The sequence below is a fragment of the Trichosurus vulpecula genome, chromosome 2 (assembly GCF_011100635.1).
Source record: "Trichosurus vulpecula isolate mTriVul1 chromosome 2, mTriVul1.pri, whole genome shotgun sequence".
Taxonomy (NCBI): domain Eukaryota; kingdom Metazoa; phylum Chordata; class Mammalia; order Diprotodontia; family Phalangeridae; genus Trichosurus; species Trichosurus vulpecula.
Genome location: NC_050574.1, coordinates 209,008,480 through 209,031,496, shown reverse-complemented (window position 1 = coordinate 209,031,496; position 23,017 = coordinate 209,008,480). Strand labels below are relative to the sequence as shown.

General features: G+C 40.2%; 1 protein-coding gene across 1 annotated transcript; it reads right to left on the bottom strand.

The window, feature by feature from the left end:
- Positions 1-19,128: 19,128 nt before the first annotated feature.
- Positions 19,129-19,518, bottom strand: LOC118835820 (NADH dehydrogenase [ubiquinone] iron-sulfur protein 6, mitochondrial-like). The gene has a single exon (XM_036743098.1). It carries the CDS (start codon positions 19,516-19,518, stop codon positions 19,129-19,131), a length of 390 nt encoding a protein of 129 aa, XP_036598993.1.
- Positions 19,519-23,017: the final 3,499 nt, after the last annotated feature.

Sequence of the window (23,017 nt, the reverse complement as noted above, 5' to 3'; positions counted from 1 at the left end):
CTTATTTGCCTCAAGATCAAAAGGGAGGAAAAAAACACAGATGGACAATAACAGCATAAAAATTCCAGAACGGGGGCAGACTGACATGAAACTTTTCATCATGTCCCAAGACAGCTACTTTAGGACAAATCTCCTTATCTTAGACAAATTACTTATGAATAGAGCGCTGGGCTAGGAGTCAGGAATACATGGATTGAAATCTCAGCCTCTGACTCTACCTGTAGGCAAATTATTTATTAATCTAAGGATGAGTCATCACATGCATTGGTGGAAGGAGTTCCCAGAGCTGAAGTTCAGCACATAGAAGAAAGTCCCAGAGAGTTCCAGTATTTGGGAACACTGTTTGATCACTTTGACACCAATGAAGAATGAATGTCTTCCAACAGAATTCAAGGCCTCTCAGAATTTGCTCTCTACCCATCTCTCCAACCTATCTCCCGTTGTTCCCGTTCATAAATTCCCCACTTCAGTCAAAATAACACTTTCATTGTTACCTTTGTACATTCTTCCCTCTGTTCCTTTACTACTGTTATTCCCTCTGCCTAGAACACCTTCCCCCTCTTCTCCACTTCTCTAAATTTTATCTTTCCTTTCAGATCCAACAAGACCCCACCTCTCCTTAATAGCCCCAGACCTCAGAGATGACACTCTCTTCTAAACTCCAACAATACTTCCTGTCTGGGACTCATTTAGCACTTAGGATTAGCTACCTTGTATTGTTGTATTATATACTGGAACATGGAATGAGCCTGTGATTTCTTTGATGTAGCAAACTCCCAGATGAGGAAATTCTCTCTCTAAATGCAAGTAGCATCTTTTCTGTGAGTCTTAGAGAATTTCCCTGAGCAATGATCTTCAAAGTGCTATCAAGGGAACCCAGGCTGTCTCAAAGTCAAAACTATCTTCATAGTAATACTGAGATATTTTCATTTTAATACAGCAAATATCAATAAATATAACCCACATAAATTTTTTAAAAAAAGCTCTTTGGAGGGTCCGCAATAATTTTTAATAGCATAATGGATGTCCTGAGACCGAAAAAGATTGAGAAACACAAGAGTGGAGCATTGAGAGGTTTTGTGATTTGGCCAGGGTCTCATAGCCATTAAGGGTCAGGTATACATGCATGCATATGTGTATTGTATGCACTCTGTTGTGTGTACCTGTACATACATGGGTGCGTGTATGTGTAGGCTCAAGGGTGTATATTTCTATGAGCCTTGATTAATATATATCATACATATATGTGTGTATATATACATATACATACAGATGTATATGTGCATACATGTGTGTAATTATATCCTTACATATTATACATATACATTGCCAGGTATTGTGCCTGGAGATACAAAGATAAATATGAATCAATCCCTCTCCTCAAGTAGCTTACATTCTTTCAAGGAAAACAACATGTAAACATGGAGTACATATAAAATAAAATAAATAAAAATGGGGAGAGACCCTAGCAATTCAGGGGATCAAGAAACAATTCACGTAGAAGGCAATATCTGAGCAGAACTTTGGAGGAAATTAAGGTTTCTAAAAGGCAGAGAGAAATGTAAAGAGAGAATACACATACATGCACATATGATACACATGTGTGCGTACATACATGAGCATTATGTTTATATACATGTATGTGCATATATACACGTGTACATCTAAGAGAGAATGTGCTATATATAGTGGATAAAGATTGGTCTCAAGTTTGAAAGAGCTGGGTTCAGGTGTTGCCTCTGACATATTCTGCCTTTGTGACCCTGGCCAAGTCATCACTCTGTGAAGTTTGGATCCAGTCAAACAGCCACCCTTGAGGAACTAGAGGGCCACATGTGGCCTCAACACCACAGGTTCCCCATTCTTGAATTTTAAACCCTTAGAGTCCAGGCCACCAGCCCACCCTTTAAAGGAATTTTCTCTGCAACATCCTTGACAGGTGATCAACTAGACCCTACCTGAATACTAATTGGGCAGCCATGACCTTTAGAGAAAACTCTTGTTAGAAAGGTCTTCCGGTGACTGTTTCCTCCCTAGGCAGCCTGTTCCATTGTGGGATAGCTCTCATTTTTAGACCATTATTTATGATATTAAACCTAAATTTGTATTACTGTACCTTTCCATCATCTGAACCTAATTCTGCTTTCTGGTATAACATGGTAAAGTAGACTGTTTCTTCTATTGGTCTTGCCAAATCGGTCAGTCTGTCGGCTTTCAATTTACTGATTAATATTATTGATTGATTGAAAAAAAAAAGATTCTGAACTTGAACTCAGGAAAGACCCTAGGTTCAATTCTTGCCCCTAACACTAGTGGTATGAACAAAGGCGCGTCTCTTAACCTGGCTCAGCTTCCTCACCTATGAAAAAGAGAATAATAATCTCTATAGTGGGAGAGGCAACTTGGTATAATGGATAGAGAGAAAGTTGGCCTCAGAGTCAGGAAGATCTAAATTCGAGTCTTATCTCAGATACCTACTGGCCATGTACCTCTGGACTAGTCACTTGACCCCTAGGAAATCGTGGGACAATGACCTCTCTACTTTGTTAGAGAAAATTCCCTCAACTGGAGATTCCCTAGAGTAATAAGAAGCAATGGTGACACAAAGCATGGAACACTGACCCCGGAATCGGGAAAACCTGAGTTCAAATTCAGCCTCAGACATGTACTAGTTGTGTGACCCTGGGCAAGTTACTTAAGCTCTGTTTGCCTTAGTTTCCCCAACTACAAAATGTGGATAATAAAAGCACCTACTTTGTAGGGTTGTTGTGAGGACAAAATGAAACAATATTTGTAAAAAGTGCTAAGTATATCTCCACATCCAGAGAAAGAACTATGGAGTCTGAATGTAGATCGAAGCATATTATTTTTCACTTTTTTTTTGTTTCTTGTTTCTCATGGTTTTCCCCTTTTAATCCGATTCTTCTTTCACAACATGACTAATGTGGAAATTATGTTAAACATGATTGTACACGTATAACCTATATCAGATTGCTTACTGTCTTGTGGAGGGGAGGGAGAAAAATTTGGAACTCAGAATTTTACAAAAATGAATGCAAAAAACTATCTTTCCATGTAATTGGAAAAAAATGTTATTAAGAAAAAATACATAAATAAAAAATTAAAAATTAAAGAAAATTAAAAAGCACTAAGCATAGTACCTGGAACATAGCAGGAACATGAATAAATGCTTAAAATCACAGGTCTAAATTCCCAAAGACTCACGATGGAAAATGCTATCCACATCCAGAGAAAGAATTATGGAATCTGAATGCAGATTGAAGCAGACTATTTTTCCTTTTTTTCTTTCTTGTGGTTTTTCCCTTTGGTTCTAATTCTTCTTCACAACATGATTAATGTGGAAATATGTTTAATATGATTGTACATGTATGGCTTATGTCAGATTACATGCAGTCTTGGGGAGGCAGAAGGGCAAGGAGGGGAGAAAATTAAAAATTCAAAATCTTATAAAAGTGAATGTTCAAAACAAAAAATGCATAAATTAATTAATAAAACAAAAACTAAGATCACAGGTCTAGCAAAAAAAAAATAAATCCATAGTATCTACCCTCATAAAGCTGTTGTAAGAATCAAATGGAATAATGTAGAATACTTTGCAAATACAAAAGTGCTATACAAATGTCAATTATTATTATCGCTAGGACAAAATGGTTTGAGAAAGGATTTTTTAAGTGCCAATAAGTGCCTATGTGCCAAGCACTAGGAATACAAACAGAAAGCCAGCTTATAATCACAGGATCATAGATTTAGAGCTGGAATAGGTATTTGAGGTCATTAAATTAAACTTTCAAGTTTTAATTTGTATTCAGGGAATCAGGAAACCATGTAGAAGGTGATATCTGAGCAGATTGCTGAGAAAGCTGGGGCCCACAAAGGTTAAGTGATTTACCCAGGGTCACACAGCTAGAAAACTTCACAGTCTCTGCTCTCAAAGATCTCACATTCTAATTGGGGGGAAATGACATATGTCATTGGAGAGATTTCAGCTGCAGGTTAGAGGGAAAGATGGGATGTCCTTAGGGTGCTACTGCACTCTCTGAGTGACACAAAATCTTCCAGGGTATAGGAAGCACACCCACAGAATTAACTAGCCTGTAATATTTGCTGTAGCCCTGTGGGCCTTTCAAGTACAAAAGTACTGTGAGGACTCTGTGTATTGTTATAATTCCCAGTCTTTGCTTTGGTCACAACCTTTAATGCTTTGAGAGAAAGCCTTATCTTAGAGGATTAATCTCCTGTTCAATCTTCTTTGTCTGCCCTGCCTGAACATTTTTTTTATATACATTACATCCCCCAGTTACTACATGAGTTCCCTGAGAACATAGACTCTCAATTTTTCAAAGTGTATTCCCCAGCACTTACCATGGAGCAAGAACTTAATTCATGCTTTTGCATTCATTCATTTGGGAATCTGGAAGATTTCCAGTACCAAGGAGAAGTCTTATGGGATATTGCGCTCATTTTTCCAGCTATAACCCTTGCCGGCGGCCTAGAGTAGACAATGCTGACTTTGCAATTCCGGCCCTCATGGAAACAGTATACTCTGGATAGATACTTGGGACACATTTTCTCTTGGAGATTACAGAGTTCTACATGGCAACTAGACAAGTCTAAATGTATGCCAGTTGGAGACAGTGGCAATGCATTTGATTATTTAAAGAGATATTAAAATATCTAAATATTCAGGGAATTTGAGTAGCATTAAGCATAGTATCCCCTTCCAGGGGAACATTAATATTATGATTTTTTTTTCTTTAAAAAGCAATCTAGATAGAAGTCAGAATCTCTCGAGGTCAGATAAGATGTGCTCAGCTCTGATATGAGATTTATGTTTAATATTAGCCTATCCTCTAAGCATTTTAAGGAAAAGTCTTATTTTCTAGTCACTATCTTAGGTTTTGAATATTTTAAGTTAGAAATATTTATGGTTTAAAGCAAAAATAATTTATTTTCAAGTCTTCCATCTTGGGAGGGGAGGGGTGTATAGAGCAGAGTAGGATAAGGGGCAGCTAAGTAGTGCAGTGGATAGAATGCCATACCTGGAGTCAGGAAAACTCATCTTCCTGAGTTCAATTTTGACCTTATTATCTGGGTGACCCTGGGCAAGTCACTTAACCCTGTTTGCCTCAGTGTTCTCATGCACACATAAAATGAGCTAGAGAAGGAAATGGCAAACCACTGCAGCATCTTTGCCTAGAAAACCCCAAATGGGGTCAGGAAGAGTCAGACACTGCTCAATAACAACAATAGGGTTGTGACTAATTAATTGACTTGGTTATAGTACTGAGTGCAAACAAGGCCAGGGTCTCAGTTTTATTTTGGTCCATGGACATAAGTGCCATTCTGATATCTTTGAAAGTCAAGAAGTGATGAGGAGAACTGGATGAGAGAGGGAGTGTGGCTGAATCAGTGCCATGCCATCCCCACTGCTGTGAGGAAACAAAGAAAACAACTACTTTAAGGGCTCAGTTATCATTGCAGCTTCACAGAGTGAAGAACTCTGACCTTGGAGTCAAAAATGCCTGAATACAAATTCATCTGTTACTTGTAAGACCTGTTAGCTATAAGACCTTGACCAAGTCACTTAGCCTCTCAGCCTCAGTTTTGTCATCTGTAAAATGAGGATAATGATAGTACCTACTTAAAAGGATTGTTGTAAAGATCAAATGAGATAATATTTCTTTTTTTTTTCAGAGGGGGGAAGGCAAAGCAATTGGAGTTAAGTGACTTGCCCAAGGTCACACAGCTAATAAATGTATCAAGTGTCTGAGGCTGAATTTGAACTCAGGTCTTTCTGACTCAAGGGTTGGTGCTCTACTCACTGTGCCACCTAGCTGCCCTGTGAGATATTATTTCTTAAGTGCTTAGCATAGTACCTGCCACATAATTGATGCTACATAAATGCCATTATTATTATTAAATGTGATCATATATGTATAGCTTTTTTCAGACTTTAGAGTCCTGTTACCTATTATTATTGACAATAATAACACTGTTCTTTATACAAGAATGACAGTATATAATTGTACAGTCCTAAAATTCTTTACTACTGACTGAGATTTTACAAAAAGAACAAGACATTTGATATAAGTTTGTGCAATTTTTTGAAGACATACTTCTCCCCATTCACTGTTCAGAGATTTAAATGTCACAAAGAGAATCAACAGCCTGGTAAGCACATTGCTGCTTATATCATGGAACTGTGCCATTTATCTCAATAATCCAATTTAATTGACGTGCTCTGGGGTCATCTTGTATGGTAAGTTAATGATGCCCTCGGGTGATTCTCTGGCCTTGACCAAATGCCATATTTCTAATAATATCTGCTGAATTCCTCATATATTCATTAAGTGCCTAACTGTAAAGAAAAGCAGCATGGTAGACTGGATAGGGGGCCAACCTTGGAGGGAGCAAGACCCGTGTTCAAGTCCTGACTCTGATATATACTAGTTGTGTGGCCATAGCTAAACCACTGGCCCCAAGCAATTCTCTAAATCTGTAAGGGAAATCCCTTGGTCTCTCACTGCCTCCAAGAAATTCTCTAATCCAGAGGTTTGCAAAATTATTTGGCCTACCTTCCCCTTTTCAAAAAAAAAAAAAACGAAACTACTCAGCATCCCCTGGAAATCTACTTTCTTTAGCCCTTTAATGTTTTTTTTTTTTTAAAAAAAGCATCATTAAAAAAATAAAATTTTTAAAAAATAATGCACCTTAAATTTAATAATTTATTGTAAATTTGTGGGTTTTTCCTGCATTGAAATTTTGATGATGCAATATTGTATCATGTAACCGCATAGTATAAATAAGTCATTACGTGCACATATTTCTGCCAATGCATGCTAGACTCTCTGACAATGAGCAAGCCAACACTTGCTTGTTAAGACCTGTTGCAGGATTTGACCATTGATCAATTATAACTTGCATTCTGTGTGTTTATTTGAAAAATAATGTAATCACTGTGACTTTAACTCTATTACACAACAGATGAAACGTGCACAAAAGGTTTTTCAAAATTTTATTTTCTTTTTTCTTTATGCTTCCATTGTCTCCTTGTTTTTATTCAACGCCCCCAAATTATACCTGAAGCTACTATGGGCTCCCTCCCCCCCATTATTCCAGTGTCCCCCAGAGGGCAATATCACCCACTTTGGGAACCTATATTCTAAGACTATAAGGGAAGCCAGAATTATACTGGAAATAAGCCATGGATTTGGAGTTAGAGGACCTATGTTGGAATGCTGGCACTGGCCTTCATCATTTCTGTAGCCTTGAACAAGTCACTGCAGTTCTCTGGGCCTCAGTTTCCTCATCCATAAAATGAGGATGTTGGGCTAAATGGCCCATGAGGTCCCTTCCTATTCTGAAGTGATGGTCCTATGACCCTAAATTGCAGATAAATTGCTGACCTGCATTGATAGAGTTGACACGGAAGAATTTTCCATATATTGCTGAAATCAGAGATAGACCATGTGCAACATGGTGGCTAGGGTGCTGGGCTTAAAAATGTGTTTTTAAATGACCCAGTACCTAACAACCTGGAGGCTATAATCTAACAAAGACAACATAGACATCTGCCTAGCTATGGTATGAATAAGATAAAGAAGAAGAAGGCACTGAGGGCAAAATACTGCAAGAAAATTTCATCAAATGGAACCCCTCTTTCAAACCCAAATGCCTACTAGCACAAACTATTCAAATTCAAAAACTCCTTCCTCTTAAAACTTAAGTCCTCTCACTGATAGATGTAAGATTGTGCTGCTTGATAGGAGAATTGTTCAGGCTCAGTAGGACATGTACCCCAAGAATGAAATATTTATTGCACTGTGTGAGGGACATAATTTTTTAAAGTGTCATAAAAATCAACTAGCTGCCTTTTAAACATACTGCCGTATTTTATATTCATTGCAGCCAAATCTTCTCAAGACAGCTGGCAACATTGGAACTCTTGCAGAGCACTGAACTCTTGGGTGGTGAAGTCCTTGATTGCTGCTGTAACTAATATAGTGGCTGAAGAAGGTCTTTGCCACATGGTGTGCCTACTGTGCAACTGGGAAAAGGAAAAAGGGGTGCTCTGGACAGAACCTTTCTCTTTACCTATGAAGACAAAAGTCAGGCTGAATTAGGATCTGCTGCTGCTGTCTTTTCAGTGGATAATATCCCAGAAGGCTATTGCTACCTATCAGTCTATCAACAAGCCTGTTTTGGGCCTGCTTTACTGGATCCCTACTAGGTGCCAGGTATTTTGCTAGATGCTTAAAGACACAAAGACAAAGTCAAGAGCCCTCAAGGAGTTTACATTTTATTAGGAGAGACAGCCTCTCTGTATATACAAAACAGGCACAAAATATTGAGGAGCAGGCGATTGCATGTGGGTGGGGGAGAGGGGAAGAGAAAGAAAGGTTTCATGTAGAGGTGACTTGAGCTGAGTTTTGAAAGAAATAGGATTCTAAGAAAAGAGGGTGGGGTGGAGAGTGTATTCTAGACATGTGAGGTGGCCAGAGCAAAAAAGCACAAGGAAGTGGGAAACGGAATGCTTGTGTCCGCAGAAGAATAAGCTTGGCTGAACTATGTCGTGCACGAAGGAAAAGGATCAAATTGCTACATGTATGCCTGAGCTTACAGGTCTGCCTGCCAATGTGGCCGTGAGCTGGTTGCTTGGCCTGCCTTTGCTTGTGGCTTCCGCCTCTATTTGTAGCATCCTCCGCGATTCTGCCTCCTGAAGCCCGGGTGGGTCCCAAGCCCTTGCTTCAGGAGGGGCCCACCTGTGGCTCGTTGCCCCACAGTAGGCGTCCATTAGGGCAGAAAGTGGCTGGCTGTGGTGTGTAGCCCGAGCTGCAGGGTTGGAAGTCGTGCTTCAAACCCGCCCTGCTCACCGGGCTGGGGGTACCTCTGCATTTCGGCTCTGCCATGGCGCGGAGCTTCCAGGGACCCTGCTGGTCTCCACTCTCTAGACATCATTAGGAGAATGTCTATGACAGGGGCCAAGCTCCTTGGGGCCCAGGCTCCATCTACATGAGCCCTGCTGTCTTTTGGCTTCCCAGACGACCTCGTGTTGCAACCCTACGAGAGGCTGCCTTTCTTTCTCTTTTCCCTCACAGTTTCTCGCTGAAATACAGGCTGATAAAAAGAAATTCTATCTAATGATGCTTTTCTCTTTTTTCTTTAATGACCAAATCGCACCTGCTGATGCTCCAGAAAGGCAGCTGTTTGGGAAGGCTGGAGAAGCCGGAATTCGGCTATAATGACATCCCAACCCCTTCTCCTCTAACCCCCCCTCCTCCCCATTTTGCAAGGACTTCGGTATCTTCTCAGAATGGCTAAAAATCTTACTCTGGGGTCCCCCTTTCTCGCACCCTGACCCTACCCTTCTCTCCTTCCCCCATCCCCGCGCAGAAATCTCCCCGAGCCTCTTGCACAGGGCGCTAGTGTTGGATTGAAGGCCTGGTTTTAAGTCCCCTCCTGGATTGAAACCATTTCTCTGACGACTGGTATACCTTTTAAAAAAATTAATGGCGTGTAGCATTTAAGGTTGAAAAGCAACTAGGGCCGACCCAGCTCTGCAAATCCGTGCAAGAGACCGCCACCCTGTGACCACAACGGGAACTGCGACTCTAACTTTGATTTATTTTTGTTTTTCCACGGAATTTGCTGCTTAACCAGGAATGACAACAAAGAATTTATAATATTGACAGGGTGGATGAAGTTAACAGGTTTTCCCCACATGCTTCACACTCCTATCCTTACGTTCCTGAAGGGCTAATGAACACTAACTAGGACTTAGAGGCATTTTGTGAGGGGTTTGGAACATGAGGGCACTGGCAGATCCATTTTGGGGAGATCAGCCTGGTGATTTCATAGGATCAGAGATTTCTAACCGGAAGGGACCTTAGGGGCCATCTAGTCGAACTCTTTATTTTTACAAATGAAGAAACTGAAGTCCAGAGAGATGAAGTGTGTTAAAGGGATTTCAGAGGCTCCTGCTGGTACCAGTTGCTCACACAGTGTGTAATCCTGGCTCTTGATGTACTCACCGTCACATGATGGAGATTAAATGATTTGCCCATGGCCACACAGGTATTAAACAGAGGAAAATGCATTCAAATCCATGTCTTTTGACTAAATTCAGTACTTTTCACTACAGCAGGGTGAGTTCATTACATCCTCTCCTCCACACCTCAAAAATTGATACCTCCCATCCTTTCTTCCTCCCTTCTACCCTCAAAAGGTAAGGTGGCCTTCCTCCTCGCTAAGGCCAGGGTTCTCTAGGATCTTCTTCCTTCAGTCATCCCTTCTCTCTCATTTTTCTCCCTCTCCTGACTCTTCCTTGATCTACAAACATGCTTCCCTATTTTTCTTTAAAAAGTCTTCCTTCAGTCATGGCATCACTGGACACTATGACCTCTGTCCCCTAATAGACAAGTAAACAATGGTTAATATGGAATTAGAGAGTTGAAGGAGGACTACCACCTCTGGCATGACGGCTTGCTGAGCACTTTTCAGGGCTGCTCATACATCTTTGGTGTCCACCTGTCACCCAGTTCTCATTTAGTAGCTCCAAGAAGCTGCAGTGTGGGCAGCAGCTGTTAAGGGTTGGGGGAGACAAGGTCCAGGAACCCCAAGACTGGAATTCCTGGATGGGGTCGTTGAGGGGAAGTATCTCTCAAGCACCGAGTACTAGAGAGGGTTGGGGCCATCCAGAATGAATTCACGATCTCAAGCATTCTTTAAGTCAAGGTGGCAAAGATTTATTACGTTTTACAGAGGGTAAGAGTTCTTAGGGAACCCACAACCTTACAGGGGTGCAGGAAAGTTTTTATAGGTGATTTAGGGTGAAACATGTCAATTAGGTGTTTGGGTGTGACATTAGAGTGGATAAGGGGTGGTCAGTTCTTAAAGGAACATGTGCTTTTTGTATCTACTGTGCAGGTATCTTACCCAGAATTCATTGGGAAATAGCTCAAGGGGGGGGCGACCTGGAGGTGTGGTTTTGACCATGAAACGTCACTAAGTCAACTAACGGTCGGGACTGACTGAAAATATCCAGGTTGCTTCCATCAAATGTCTCGTTAGACAAGATGAATGTAAGGGAGTACACATTTGACTATGTCTGGGATATATATCGGTAAGGTCAGCAAGTAGTAAATATCGTTATGGCCCAGTGCACAGCCAATTAGCATGTACACAGGAGTCCGACCAATAAATTCTATAGATACAGCTGGCCACAGTATCATGAGGAGAGGTAAGTGTTTTGCTAGGGCATGCTGACCTGCTTTGCTAGAGAGAAACTGCTAGGGATAGTGTTTTGAGGCTAGGGAGAGATGTGATTTTAGAACTGGATGTGATTTTGGAATTGGGGTCCAGACACAGGCACCCAAGCAGACACTAACGAGAAATGTTAGAATTAGGGTCCAAGCACAAGCACCCAAGCACCCCATCACAGCCACACCCAGGTAAAACCACTTGACTGACAGGTTAAACCAGATTGAGGGTAACCAACAGTCTTCAAACTCCTTGGTGGTGGGTTAGGGGTATGTCTACCCCAAGTACGTGAAGACTTCCTCTGGTAAAATGGGTAAATGAAAACAATGTGTTCCGGTGTCCTTGAAGGTGGATGAAGCAGGCATTGTGTAGTACTTAGAGCTTACTTAGTCAGACATCAAAGACACTAAGGTCATCCACTGCATCCCGGACCATCACCAGTTGTCTTAACTTTTGTCTGCCTCTGGGAGAAACAGTGTGGCTGATAACTTTGTGCAACTCTATCTCACTTAAATCCAATTCATGAGCAAATCAAGACATCACCCCAAGATGTCAGTTGTCCTCTTCAAACCAAAGGATAAATGATAACAATATGGAAATATGATTTGCATGATTTGATCTCTGTAATAAGTATCATGTTGCTTGCCTTTTCAATGGGTGGGAGAGGGGTTGGAGGGAAGAAGAGAATTTGGAACTTGAAAAATGAATGTGTAAAAATTTTTTTAAGTTAACCAAATTTTTAGAAAAAGTGTATTGCATTTTCTACCTCTACTTCTTCACCACTCACTGACCTCCCAACCCCTTTATCTTTGATTTTGTCCTCACAATTCTTTGAGACCCTGAAGTTATACTCATTATTACCAAATCCAATGACCTTTATTTCCCAGTCCTTCTTCTCTTCTACTTCTCTATAGCATTTGACATCATTGACTAAACTCTTGTCTATGCTGTCTCCTTCCTTTATTGCCATGATATTGTTCTGTTTCTGGTTCTCCTTCTACTGCTCAAATATGTTCTTTTTCCTTTTGTTTCTCCTCTTCCTCCTATCATGTCAAAGGCTCTGTCTTCTATTCTCTCATTTGATGACATTATCAGTTACCATGAGTTCAACTGCTGCTTTCATTCTGACAACTACTAAAGCTATATCTTCAGCCTTTGCTCCTTCCCTGAAATCCAATACTGTGTTTTTACTTGCCCATTGGACATCTCCAACTGGAAGTCCTGTCAACACTTCCAACTCAACCTGTCCAAAAATGAAATAATCATCTCACTGCACATCCCCAAAGCTAGAACACAATACTCCAGATATTATATGACCAGGGCAGAGTGCAATAGGACTATACACTCCTTATTTCTCAATCTTCAATCTTTCACTAATCTTCAGTCAGTGGCAGCTAGGTGTCTCAGTGGATAGAGCTCTGGGCCTAGAGTCAGGAAGATCTGAGTTCAAATTTGGCCTCATTTACTAGTTGTATGATCCTGGGCAAGGCACTTAATCTCTGTTTGTCTTAATCCACTGGAGAAGGAAATGGCAAACCACTCCAGTATCTAACATCTTTAAGAAGAAAACCCCATGGACAGTATGATCCATGGGGCCATGAAGAGTCATACATTATTGAACAACAACAATCTTCAATTAAGACATGTCAAGCATACTTTAACTTTTAATTCACACTGAACTTGCAGTTCAATAAAAGTCCAAGATTTATTTTTTGGTGTGATCTGTTTTCTCCCTACATGTTTCCCACCTTAACTTGTTCAATTGATTTATTTTAACCTAAATGTAGATCTGTAGCTCTGCTGAATGTCATCCAATTAAATTGAATCCATTTTCCCTATAGAGACCTTTTTGGTTCCCGATTCTGTCATTTACTGTGTTAACTGTTCCTCTCAACTTCCATGTCATCAGCAAATTTGAGAAGCTTGCCATAAATGCCATTATAGAAATCACTGATCGAAATATTGAACACAGAGAAAAGCAGAACCTTGTGACATTCCATTAGAATTCTATCTAGACTGATATCAATTTATTAAGCATAACCTTTTGGGTTCAGTCATTCAATTGCCCATCTCATACAACTGCTTCTTGTTCGCAACTATATCATACATAGATGAAAAGTTTGTCAAATGCTTTGCTAAAATCCTAGTATGGTATGTAATACTGGTGGAATGTGAGACTGGAAGTGAGGAGTTCTGAGTTTGCATCTAAGCTTGGGTATTTGCTAGCTATGTGAATATGACAAAGTCTGTAGGTGGCACAGTTATTTAACCTGGAGTCCAGAAAATCTGAGTTCAAATCTGACCTCAGACACTCTGTGTAACCATGAGCAAGTCACTTAACTTCTGTCTGCCTCAGTTTCCTTATCTGTAAAATAATAGCAGCTACTTCCTGGGGTGGTTGTGAGAATCAAATGAGATAATATTTTTAAAGTGTTTTGAAATGTTAAAGCACCACATAAATGCTAACTGTTATTATTACTATTAAATTAAATTCTATGAACTTCAATTTTTATCTTCTCTAAGATGAGGATAATAACACATTACCTGTCTTACAGGATTGTTGTGAATATAATGGGGAGACTGACTAACGAGGACTTGAGAGCATAGTCAGATTCCTGCTGGGCATGTTCAGATATTCCTTGACTAGTTCTAATCCAGTGTGGAATTTTGAAGAGCTTATTTCCAGCCCTGAGTGACTGAGGCTTGATATGGTATAAATGACTAAAAATCTTCTAATTGGCTGCAGAGTTGGAAGAACTGATGTTTTGGGAAGTGCTGAGCTAGACCTGAGCTTGCACACAGAAGGAAAAGAGTGATCTCTCTCTGTTGGTGGTGAGGCTAGAGAAGAAAAGCTATTCTATCTGCACCCAAACACTGTGTGTCTGTGAACAAATGGTGACTCTTCTGCTATGTTTGCTCTTCCTTGATCTTAGGCAACTGAGATATGGAAATGAACAGGTCACAACCTTGTGAAAACTTCAAAAGGTTTCAGGAACCATCAGAGGTCCCACTGATATTTGGAGGTAAAAACAGGTTCCACTTGAAGTGGTTATGAGTAGCTAATGACTGTGGGTGTGCCCACAGCTGAAAGTAGAAAGAGATGCTCCTCAAATTGAAAAATTGCTTCAGGGATCATGAATGATCCAGGTGACAGAAAGACGTGCCAGCTATGCACTTGAGAAAGATAGAAGTCCTCAGAGTCAGCCAAGAGCTCCTCCTAAGGGGTAGCTGTCCTTCATTAGGATTCCACAAAGAGAGAAAATGATTCTCAGGGCTAAGATTCTTGACCCATACATTGGCTTTTGTGGCCTCTATACATGTACCTTTATACTTAAAATTTGAGATTAGTTTCCCCAGAAACATTGTATGCTCAAGGAGAGTATGTCCAGATGTGGGAGAAATTATTTTGTAACTAATATTCTTGCTATACCTTCTCAGTAAATCTCTCCTAAGAGCTCATAGATTTCTAGTGCTTAACTGATCATTAGAAGCACATCAGAATGGAGTTCAGGAGCTACAATGTTAGAAACCCAAACCTCTGATGGTTACCCCCAGAACTCCAAAAAAAGAAGTGGTCAGCCACTTTCTGGGTACCTGGTTCACCAATGAAAGTGAGTTATAGAAATAACACTGGAGGAGCAAAGCACTTTTCCAACTGTAAAGTGCTATCTAAATGTAAGATGTTCTTGTTATGTCTTTGGCATTCCCCTCCCTAATCTAGTAATCAATCCTTGTCAAAAAAAAAAGGAAATATGATTGTTACTGTTATTGACTTATTTTGTTGGGCTCATATTGATTCATCTCAATCATTATGCAAATATGCCATCATGCAAATCAACCACAAAAATATTGAATATGGAGCCCTTTTAGGTGCACAAAACACCTCCCCAATGATTAATTAGAATCTTGCCAAAGTCAAGCTCTCCATGTTATAGTTTAAAGAATCTGCCTTCTTTCCCTTTTGAAAACTGGTTTAGTATTTGAACATTTCCGGTTCTTTAGCACCTCTCCTCTCCTCCAAAATTACTGACAACAGCTGAGCAGTTATATCCACAAATTCTTTCAGTAACCTGGAATGTAGTTCATTCAGATCTGGTGTTTTGAATACATTGTGGGCAGCACAATATTCTCCTACAATATCTCACTTTTCTTGAGTTTCAGGTCCCTATTAACTAATCTTGTTCATGCTTCCTAGTCAAAAGCTCATTACCTTTAGGAAGAAGAAGAAGAAGAAGAAGAAGAAGAAGGAGGAGGAGGAGGAGGAGGAGGAGGAGGAGGAGGAGGAGGAGGAGGAGGAGGAGGAGGAGGAGGAGGAGGAGGAGGAGGAGGAGGAGAAAAAGAACAGAACAGAAATTGAGTAGTTGTTTTTTCTCCCAGTCATTTTATCCCATTCACCCCAAGTGGTGGTGCTATCCCTCCCTGTATCTTCCTTTACCTTGCCACACAGATGGAATCTCTTTTTGCTCTACTTAGCATTCATTGACAGCTTCAGTTCATTCTGAGCTTTAGCATTCCTCATACTACCCCTACAGAAACATGACACTATTTTGTATTCATCCTCAGTCACCTGCCCATATTCATCTTCTCTCTGTGTCTTTTAAAAACCCAAGTTGCACAATGAATTCCCTGTGTGGCCATGTCGTTCACTTTGAATGATTTCTTCTATGTCTTCCTTATCAGAATCACATATGTGTCATCAGAATTTTGTACTTGAGATCCCTATTGTTTCAACTTTTCTTATAGAATTTTAGGTTATACGATCCTGTCTTTCCTTTCTCTGAATTCTTTGAAATTGCCTCTCCCCAAGTCTAGAGCCAATGTCACTGATCATGACATTCGTGGCCTTCCCATCCATATCTGGAAGGCAGCATGGGAAGACCATTGACTCTGGGTTCTAAAGGACCTGAGTTCAAATCTCACCTCTGTTACTTGCTACCTATGTTTCCATAAGTAAGTCACTTAACCTCCCTTGCACTCAGTTTCCTCATCTGTAAAATAAAGGGTTCAGAATAAATGGCCTCCTACATCTATGATCCTTTGGTTTATCATTGATTCTAAGATGGTATTTCTTCCCAAGCATCATTTATTTTGGGGGAACCAGTTTTTTTTTATTTATTGGTCAGAATGAGATCTAGACTAGTAGTTAAATGCTTTCCTTCCTCCTGCCTTTTGAAGACTAAAATCATCATCAAGGCACATCAAGAAATTTTAATTGGATCATTAATCTTTGGGAGAGAAGAGAATTTCTGTGCCCACCTAAATGTGGTGATTGTTTCCAACTGCCTTTGGAAATGTTTTTGTGTGTTTGTGTGGAAACACACACACACACACACAGAGTATCCCAAAAATATTAGTACAGTCTTAATTTTTATACTTTCATGATACCTTGTATCTATAAATTAATATGTGCATAATATTATAAATGAATGAATATGACATTTATTAAATCTTTATTATATGCACTGGGGATACAGGTAGAAAAGTTGGACAGTTATATTCTCTAATCAGTTATATGGGATGTATTTATTAATTATTAAATAAATTACTACGATATATAAGGGGGGAAGAAAAAGAGAATTATTTTCTCCTGAGTGTTTCAAATACACAGCATGTGCACACACTGACAAGATAGTCCCTCCAAAAGTGAGAATTTGTTCTTTAAGGGCTGGTAGATAAGCTTTAGCAACAGCAGCTGTTGGGATGGCAAATTCAGAAGTTTGAATCAAAAAGCTAAAAATAATTTTTAACTATTTTAATGATCTCATTAGGGGAGCACATTAGAAGCTGGGATGCTAGAGTCAAAATGCAGAAGGAAAATGACTGAAATTCTCTTGAACTTGAACCAGAGTCCAAATTATTTGTACATCTCTGTATCTTTCCCAAGACGATAACTCTTCCATTGGGGGTACTATAAGAAATTGGACCAGTCTTAATGAGTCAATATTTCAAAATGTATTTGACAATGTTGCCCTTGCACACAGTATAGCCTTTAGGCTAAATACGGGCCTGCCAACATTTCCAGGTTAGCCAAGAAATTTCTCTTGAAATCTTGGAGAGATTTTCTGACTCCTGGGTTGTTATTTTTTCCCTTTGCCTTGAATTGTTGGTGAATGACTGCATATAGAATAATTGTACCAGCTTGGGGCTATGAAAGCCTGCTCGGGGACTTTGCTGATTCCTCTTTTCTATCTCCTTTTCCTATTCCCCTTTTCTATCTAGCCTGCTGCTCTGGCCTTGCCCCAGTATTGCCCTTGTGCCCAGACCCACAGCAGGCATCAAGATCACAGTAGATCTACCTCACCCTTATCAAACACTAACTCCCATCCATCAGATTGGCAATAACAAAAATGGGAAATGAAAATTATTGGAGGGGCTACAAGGAAAATAGACACATTAATGCACTGCTGGCTTAGCTGTGAATTGGTCTAACCATTCTGGAAAGTAATTTATAGCTATACTCCCAAAGTCACTAACTCTGTATGCCCTTTGACCCAGCTATAACAGGCATAAGGTTTTGTTTTTCTTTGTCTTAACTGGGAGAGAGGGAAGGCATGAGAGAGAGGGGAGATAGTGATAGGATCGCTACCATTCCTCACCCCACTAAAAAAAAAGAAAAACAAAAGAAAATGGAGTATCTGTCTTCAAAAATGCAGAGAAGAGAACAAAAGGAAGGCCAGAAAGAAACGTAGACATGCAGGACAGTTTTCATAGTTATGTACTGAATTGTATTGAAAGGAAAAACGATATGTACACTATAGAATGCCACAGTCTCACGCAGAGTCCTCTTTTTCTATTCAATTTTGTATCTGGAAAAGCTCATTTTATTTGGTGTTAGTTAAATTTAGAATTAATTAAAAAAAGAATGGAGACCTCTAGACAAAACTATCAGTTGAAGCCAGGCTGATAACATTGCTTTCTTCTGTGGAGCACCTGCTATCCATTGATACTTTGCCTATACTCATTTCCCCAATGGTTAGCAAGCCCACAGTCCCTCTTAGTTCCCCCATCCCTGTGATGCTGAATCCCAGACTACCGAAGAACAAGTCTCCCTCTCTATCCCCTACTATCTGCTCTCTTGGGCTCATCTACCTTCACTCTCCCCATTCTAATATCCCACTCCATATCTGCCCAGTCTTTCTGTTGTGCCCTCTGAAACCCCCACTCTATAATTAGCAAATTTCCCTTCATTTTAGACCTCTTCCTTTCCTGCTCATTCCATCCTCTGGTTCTTACTGAGAATTGGCTCCCCTAGATCCCCTACCTCTATCTCTGGCATTCTTTTCCAGTATTGGTTATACTTTCTCTCATAACCATTCCCCATCATCCTGGACTCATTGGTCCCATGAAGACGAAATACTTCCAACTCTCCCTACTCACTATGAGACTTTCCTCAAACAACGTCATTCACTAACCCCTATATCCCAATCCAAATTTTCATGGTTGTTATATGTTTATATATATATATATATATATATATATGTATGTATGTATGTATGTATACACCACCACTACTCCTTCATTCTCTCCCTCTTCTTCGCTCTGTCTCTCTCTCTCTCCCTCCCTCCCACCCTCCCTTCACAACAAGCTTGGTGCTTTTCTTTTCTAACCCAACTTCTCTTTTGTACTAGGGAACTTCAACATACAACTTGATGTTCCCTCCAAAACACTAAAATTCCACTCCTTCAATCTTCTCAGTTCCCATGACCTACTTCTCCACTCCATCATTTTTTTAATATTCAACAATCATATTTTATTCAAAGAATATTTTTAAAACAAAGCATTTTTAAAAAAATACTAAGATCCTTAACATGCAGAGAATTGTACAAGACCCAAAGAATAGAACTGGTTTCAGTGGTGGTGGTGGTATTTAAACTGAAGTCCACGATATCCACAAGTCCCATTTTTAGTCTCTTGGTCCAAGTTTATATACACTTTTGGATGACCAAGAGCTCCTCCTCCACCGTCACATGATAACACTTCACTTTCCACTCTACTCACTGGTTGCTCTGATATCAAATCAACTGCAAAGTTTTCATTTACCTCTTTCTGGCAACCAACAAAGGGAGTTCTCCTGTAATCTTCTTCATCATAAACTTGGCCCATGTAGGTAATTTTCTCCTCCAAGGGTGATATCTTCACACCAAAACACCTGGAGGCCATATGGAGGCCCCAGGTGGCCCCAAGGCTGTGGCCCAGAAAGCAACCGAAGGTCAGCATCCCTGCCACCACTGCCACCATATTCCTCGGGATCTCCACTCCATCTTAGCTACACACAGGAATGGTTACACCTTTGATCTTGTCATTACAACAAGTGTTCTATTTTTGTGACTAAGAACTCTGAAATTGAATCATAATCTATCATTCCATCTCCCCCTGTACTTTACTTCTGCTAAACTTGTTCTTTTTTCTTGCCGTGACCTGAAATTCCTTCTACCCCTCATTATTTTGTCTGGTCAGCACACCTGCTCTGCCTACACTCTCCTTGTTTCTCAATCTTAACTCTTTAGTAAACTAGTTCAACACCACGCTATCCTCTATTTTCAAATCTCTTTCTCCCTTTTCCTGTCAATGACCACACCTTGTCAAGCCTGAACTCATCCATGTTATCCACTGTCTCCACTCTTACTCACATGCTAAAAGTTATACAACATTGCTAACTAGGTCTTCTACAAATTTATATTATATTTAATCTCAACTCAGCCAACACTGAAGCAAGACAATCTTTTTATTCCTCCCCAAGTGATTCTCTATCCCACTTTCTAAATGCTGTCTTCTCCTCTCAAACTTCTCAAAGCATTCCCTGTTCAAACCCTCTCATCTGAGGTCTTTGGCTCATACTGTCAAATAGACACTCTTTCTTCCTCCCCCTCATTCTCTCACATACCCTTGACACCATCTGCAGCTAATGCCTCCTTTACTTCAGTGTCTATGAGGAGGTGGCCTTTCTCTTCAACAAAGTGACCTCCCCCATATATACATTTATCACAGTTTCTCCCTTCTTTTCTTGAAGATTGTTTTTCACTATCATCCCCCTCTCTCTAATCTTAAATCTCTCCACCTACTTGTTCCTTCCCTGCTGCCTACATACTCATCTCCCCCCACTAGATTCTACAATCCATGTTAGCTATCATCCTATATATCTTCTCCTTTGTTCAGAAAAAGCTGTCTATACTCAGCATCTTCACTGCTTTTCTCACTCTCTCTGTCTCCTCTGGAATCTTGTTTCTGACATCGTCACTCAACTGAAACTTCTCTCTCCAAAGTTAACTATGATCCCTTAATAGCTAATTCTGATGGTCTCAATTCTCATCCTTCCTTACTTCTCTGAAGTATTTGATACTCTTAACCACCTTCTCCTCTTAAATAATCTCTTCTCTATATATTTTTGTAATACTGCTCCCCTGTTTCTTTTTCTACCTGCCTGTCTTTTCTCAGTCTCCTTTCTCATTCATTATCCATGTCATAGCCACTACTTTGGGGGCAGCTAAGTGTTGCAGTAGATAGACCACCTGTCCTGGAGTCAGGGAGGTCTGAGTTTAAATCCGGCTTCAGACATTTACTAGCTGTGTGACCCTGGGCAAGTCACTTAACCCCTATTTGCCTCAGTTCCTCATCTGTAAAATGTGGACATCCTGGAGAAGGAAATGGCAAACCCCTCTAGTATCTTTGTCAAGAAAACTCCAAATGGTGTCACAAAGATTTAGTCGTGACTGAACAATAACAATTGTGGGTGTACCCTAAGTGTCTGTCGTGGAACACCCTTTTTACTCTTTCCATTGGTGGTCTCATCACCTCCAGTGAGTTCAACTACTAGGCCAATGATTCTCATATCTATATAGCCAGCATCTTTCTCTCCTGAGCTCTAGTAGAACATCGGAGATTGCTGATTGGACATTTCAAACTGGCTCTAGTAAACATCTCAAACTCACTACGTCCAAAATAGAATTCATTACCCTTTCCGTGCATCCATCCCTTTTCTGAACTCCCCTATTATTGTTGAGGGCATCAGGATCCTTTGGGTCACCCAGGTTTACAAACTCTGTGTTATCTTTGATTCCTTATTCTCATTCACTCCATAAGTTGCCAAATCTTGTGGTTTCTATTTCCACACCATCTTTTGCAAATGTCCCTTTCTCATCACTCAGTTTTCATACTAATTAGGGTCTTCATTACTTTTTACTTCAACTATTATAATAGCATCCTATTTATTTTCTCTATTTCAAGCCTTTTCCCACTCTAATTCATCATCCTCGAAGTCACTGAAGTGCAGTTGTGACCATGTCAACCCAGGCTCAATAAGCCCCACTGACTTGGTTTGGCATTTAAATCTCCAACTCAAGCTAACAAGCATTTGTTAAGGATCTATTACACGGTAGGCACTATGCCAAGCTCTGGGGATACAAATAAAGACCCCCCAAAAGTTTCAGATCTCGAGGAGCTCGCAGTCTAATAGGGGAGACAACAGGCAGATAGCTATGTATGAACAAGATATATATACAGGAAAAATTGGAGATAATCAGAAAGAGAAGGCACTGCCATTAAAAGGGAGTGAGAAAGGTGGGATTCTACCTGGAACTTCATGGAAGCCAGGAAACAGAGATGAGGAGGAAGAGAATCTCAGGCATGAGTAACAGCTAGTGAAAATGCCCAGAGTTGGGAGATGGAGGTCATGTTCAAGAAACAGCAAGAAAAACAGTATTAATGGATTGAAGAATTACATGGATGGGAGTCAGGTGTAAGAAGAATGGCAAGTTAGGAAGGGATCAGTCTATGAAGGGCTTTGAAACCTAAACAGATTTTATATTTTATCCTAAAAGTAATAGGAAACCTCTGGAGTTTATTGAATAGGAGTCTGACATGGTCAGACCTACATTCTAGGGAGATCAGTTTGACAGCTTAGTGGAGGTTGGACTGGAATAGGGAACCTCTTCACAATCTTGTCTCTTTTCACATTTCCAGTCTTCTCACACACTACTCAATTGAATGACAAGGGAAGAGGGGAGGATAGAGGAGAGACAGAGAAATCATCTCCTCCCTCTCTGTCTCAGTCTACAACTGCTCTCAGCCTTGACTATCTCTTTCACACACTGCTAAATGGCTTTTTTTTACATACAAGTCCAAAGGATATGACTGATTTTCTCAGCCAGTCAATGGATGTTTCTTGCATGGTGTTAGTTCCTTTCATCTAATGGTCAAGGCCTTGTCATCATCTTGAGTTGATTAAAGAAATTCTCCAATACTATTGAAAGGGTATAGGAAAAACCCATCTCCTTTATACAAGGCAATTTTCAGGGGCAAGGCACTAGCAGCTGTGAGGATCAGGGAAGGTTCTAAGTCAAAGATGACACTTTAGCTGAATTCTGAAGAAACTAGGAATTCTGTGAAGAGGAAGTATATTGCAGTTACGATGGACAGCCAGTTCAAAGGCACAGGAATGTGAGATAGAGTGCTATGTATGAGGAATATTAAGAAGGCCAGTTTGATTGGACCATAAAGTGTGTGAAGAGGAATAATGTATAAGGAGATTGGAAAAATAGGTTGGGACCAGGTTATTAAAGGCTTTCCATGTTTATATTTGATGTTAGAGATAATAAGGAATTACTGGAGTGCATTGAGTAGAGGATTGACATGGGTAAACCTGTGTTAAGGAAAATCCTTTCAGCAGCTTTTCGGTTGATGGATTGGAGTTGGAGAGACCTGAGGCGGGGAGATCAATTAGAATACTGCCATTGTAATA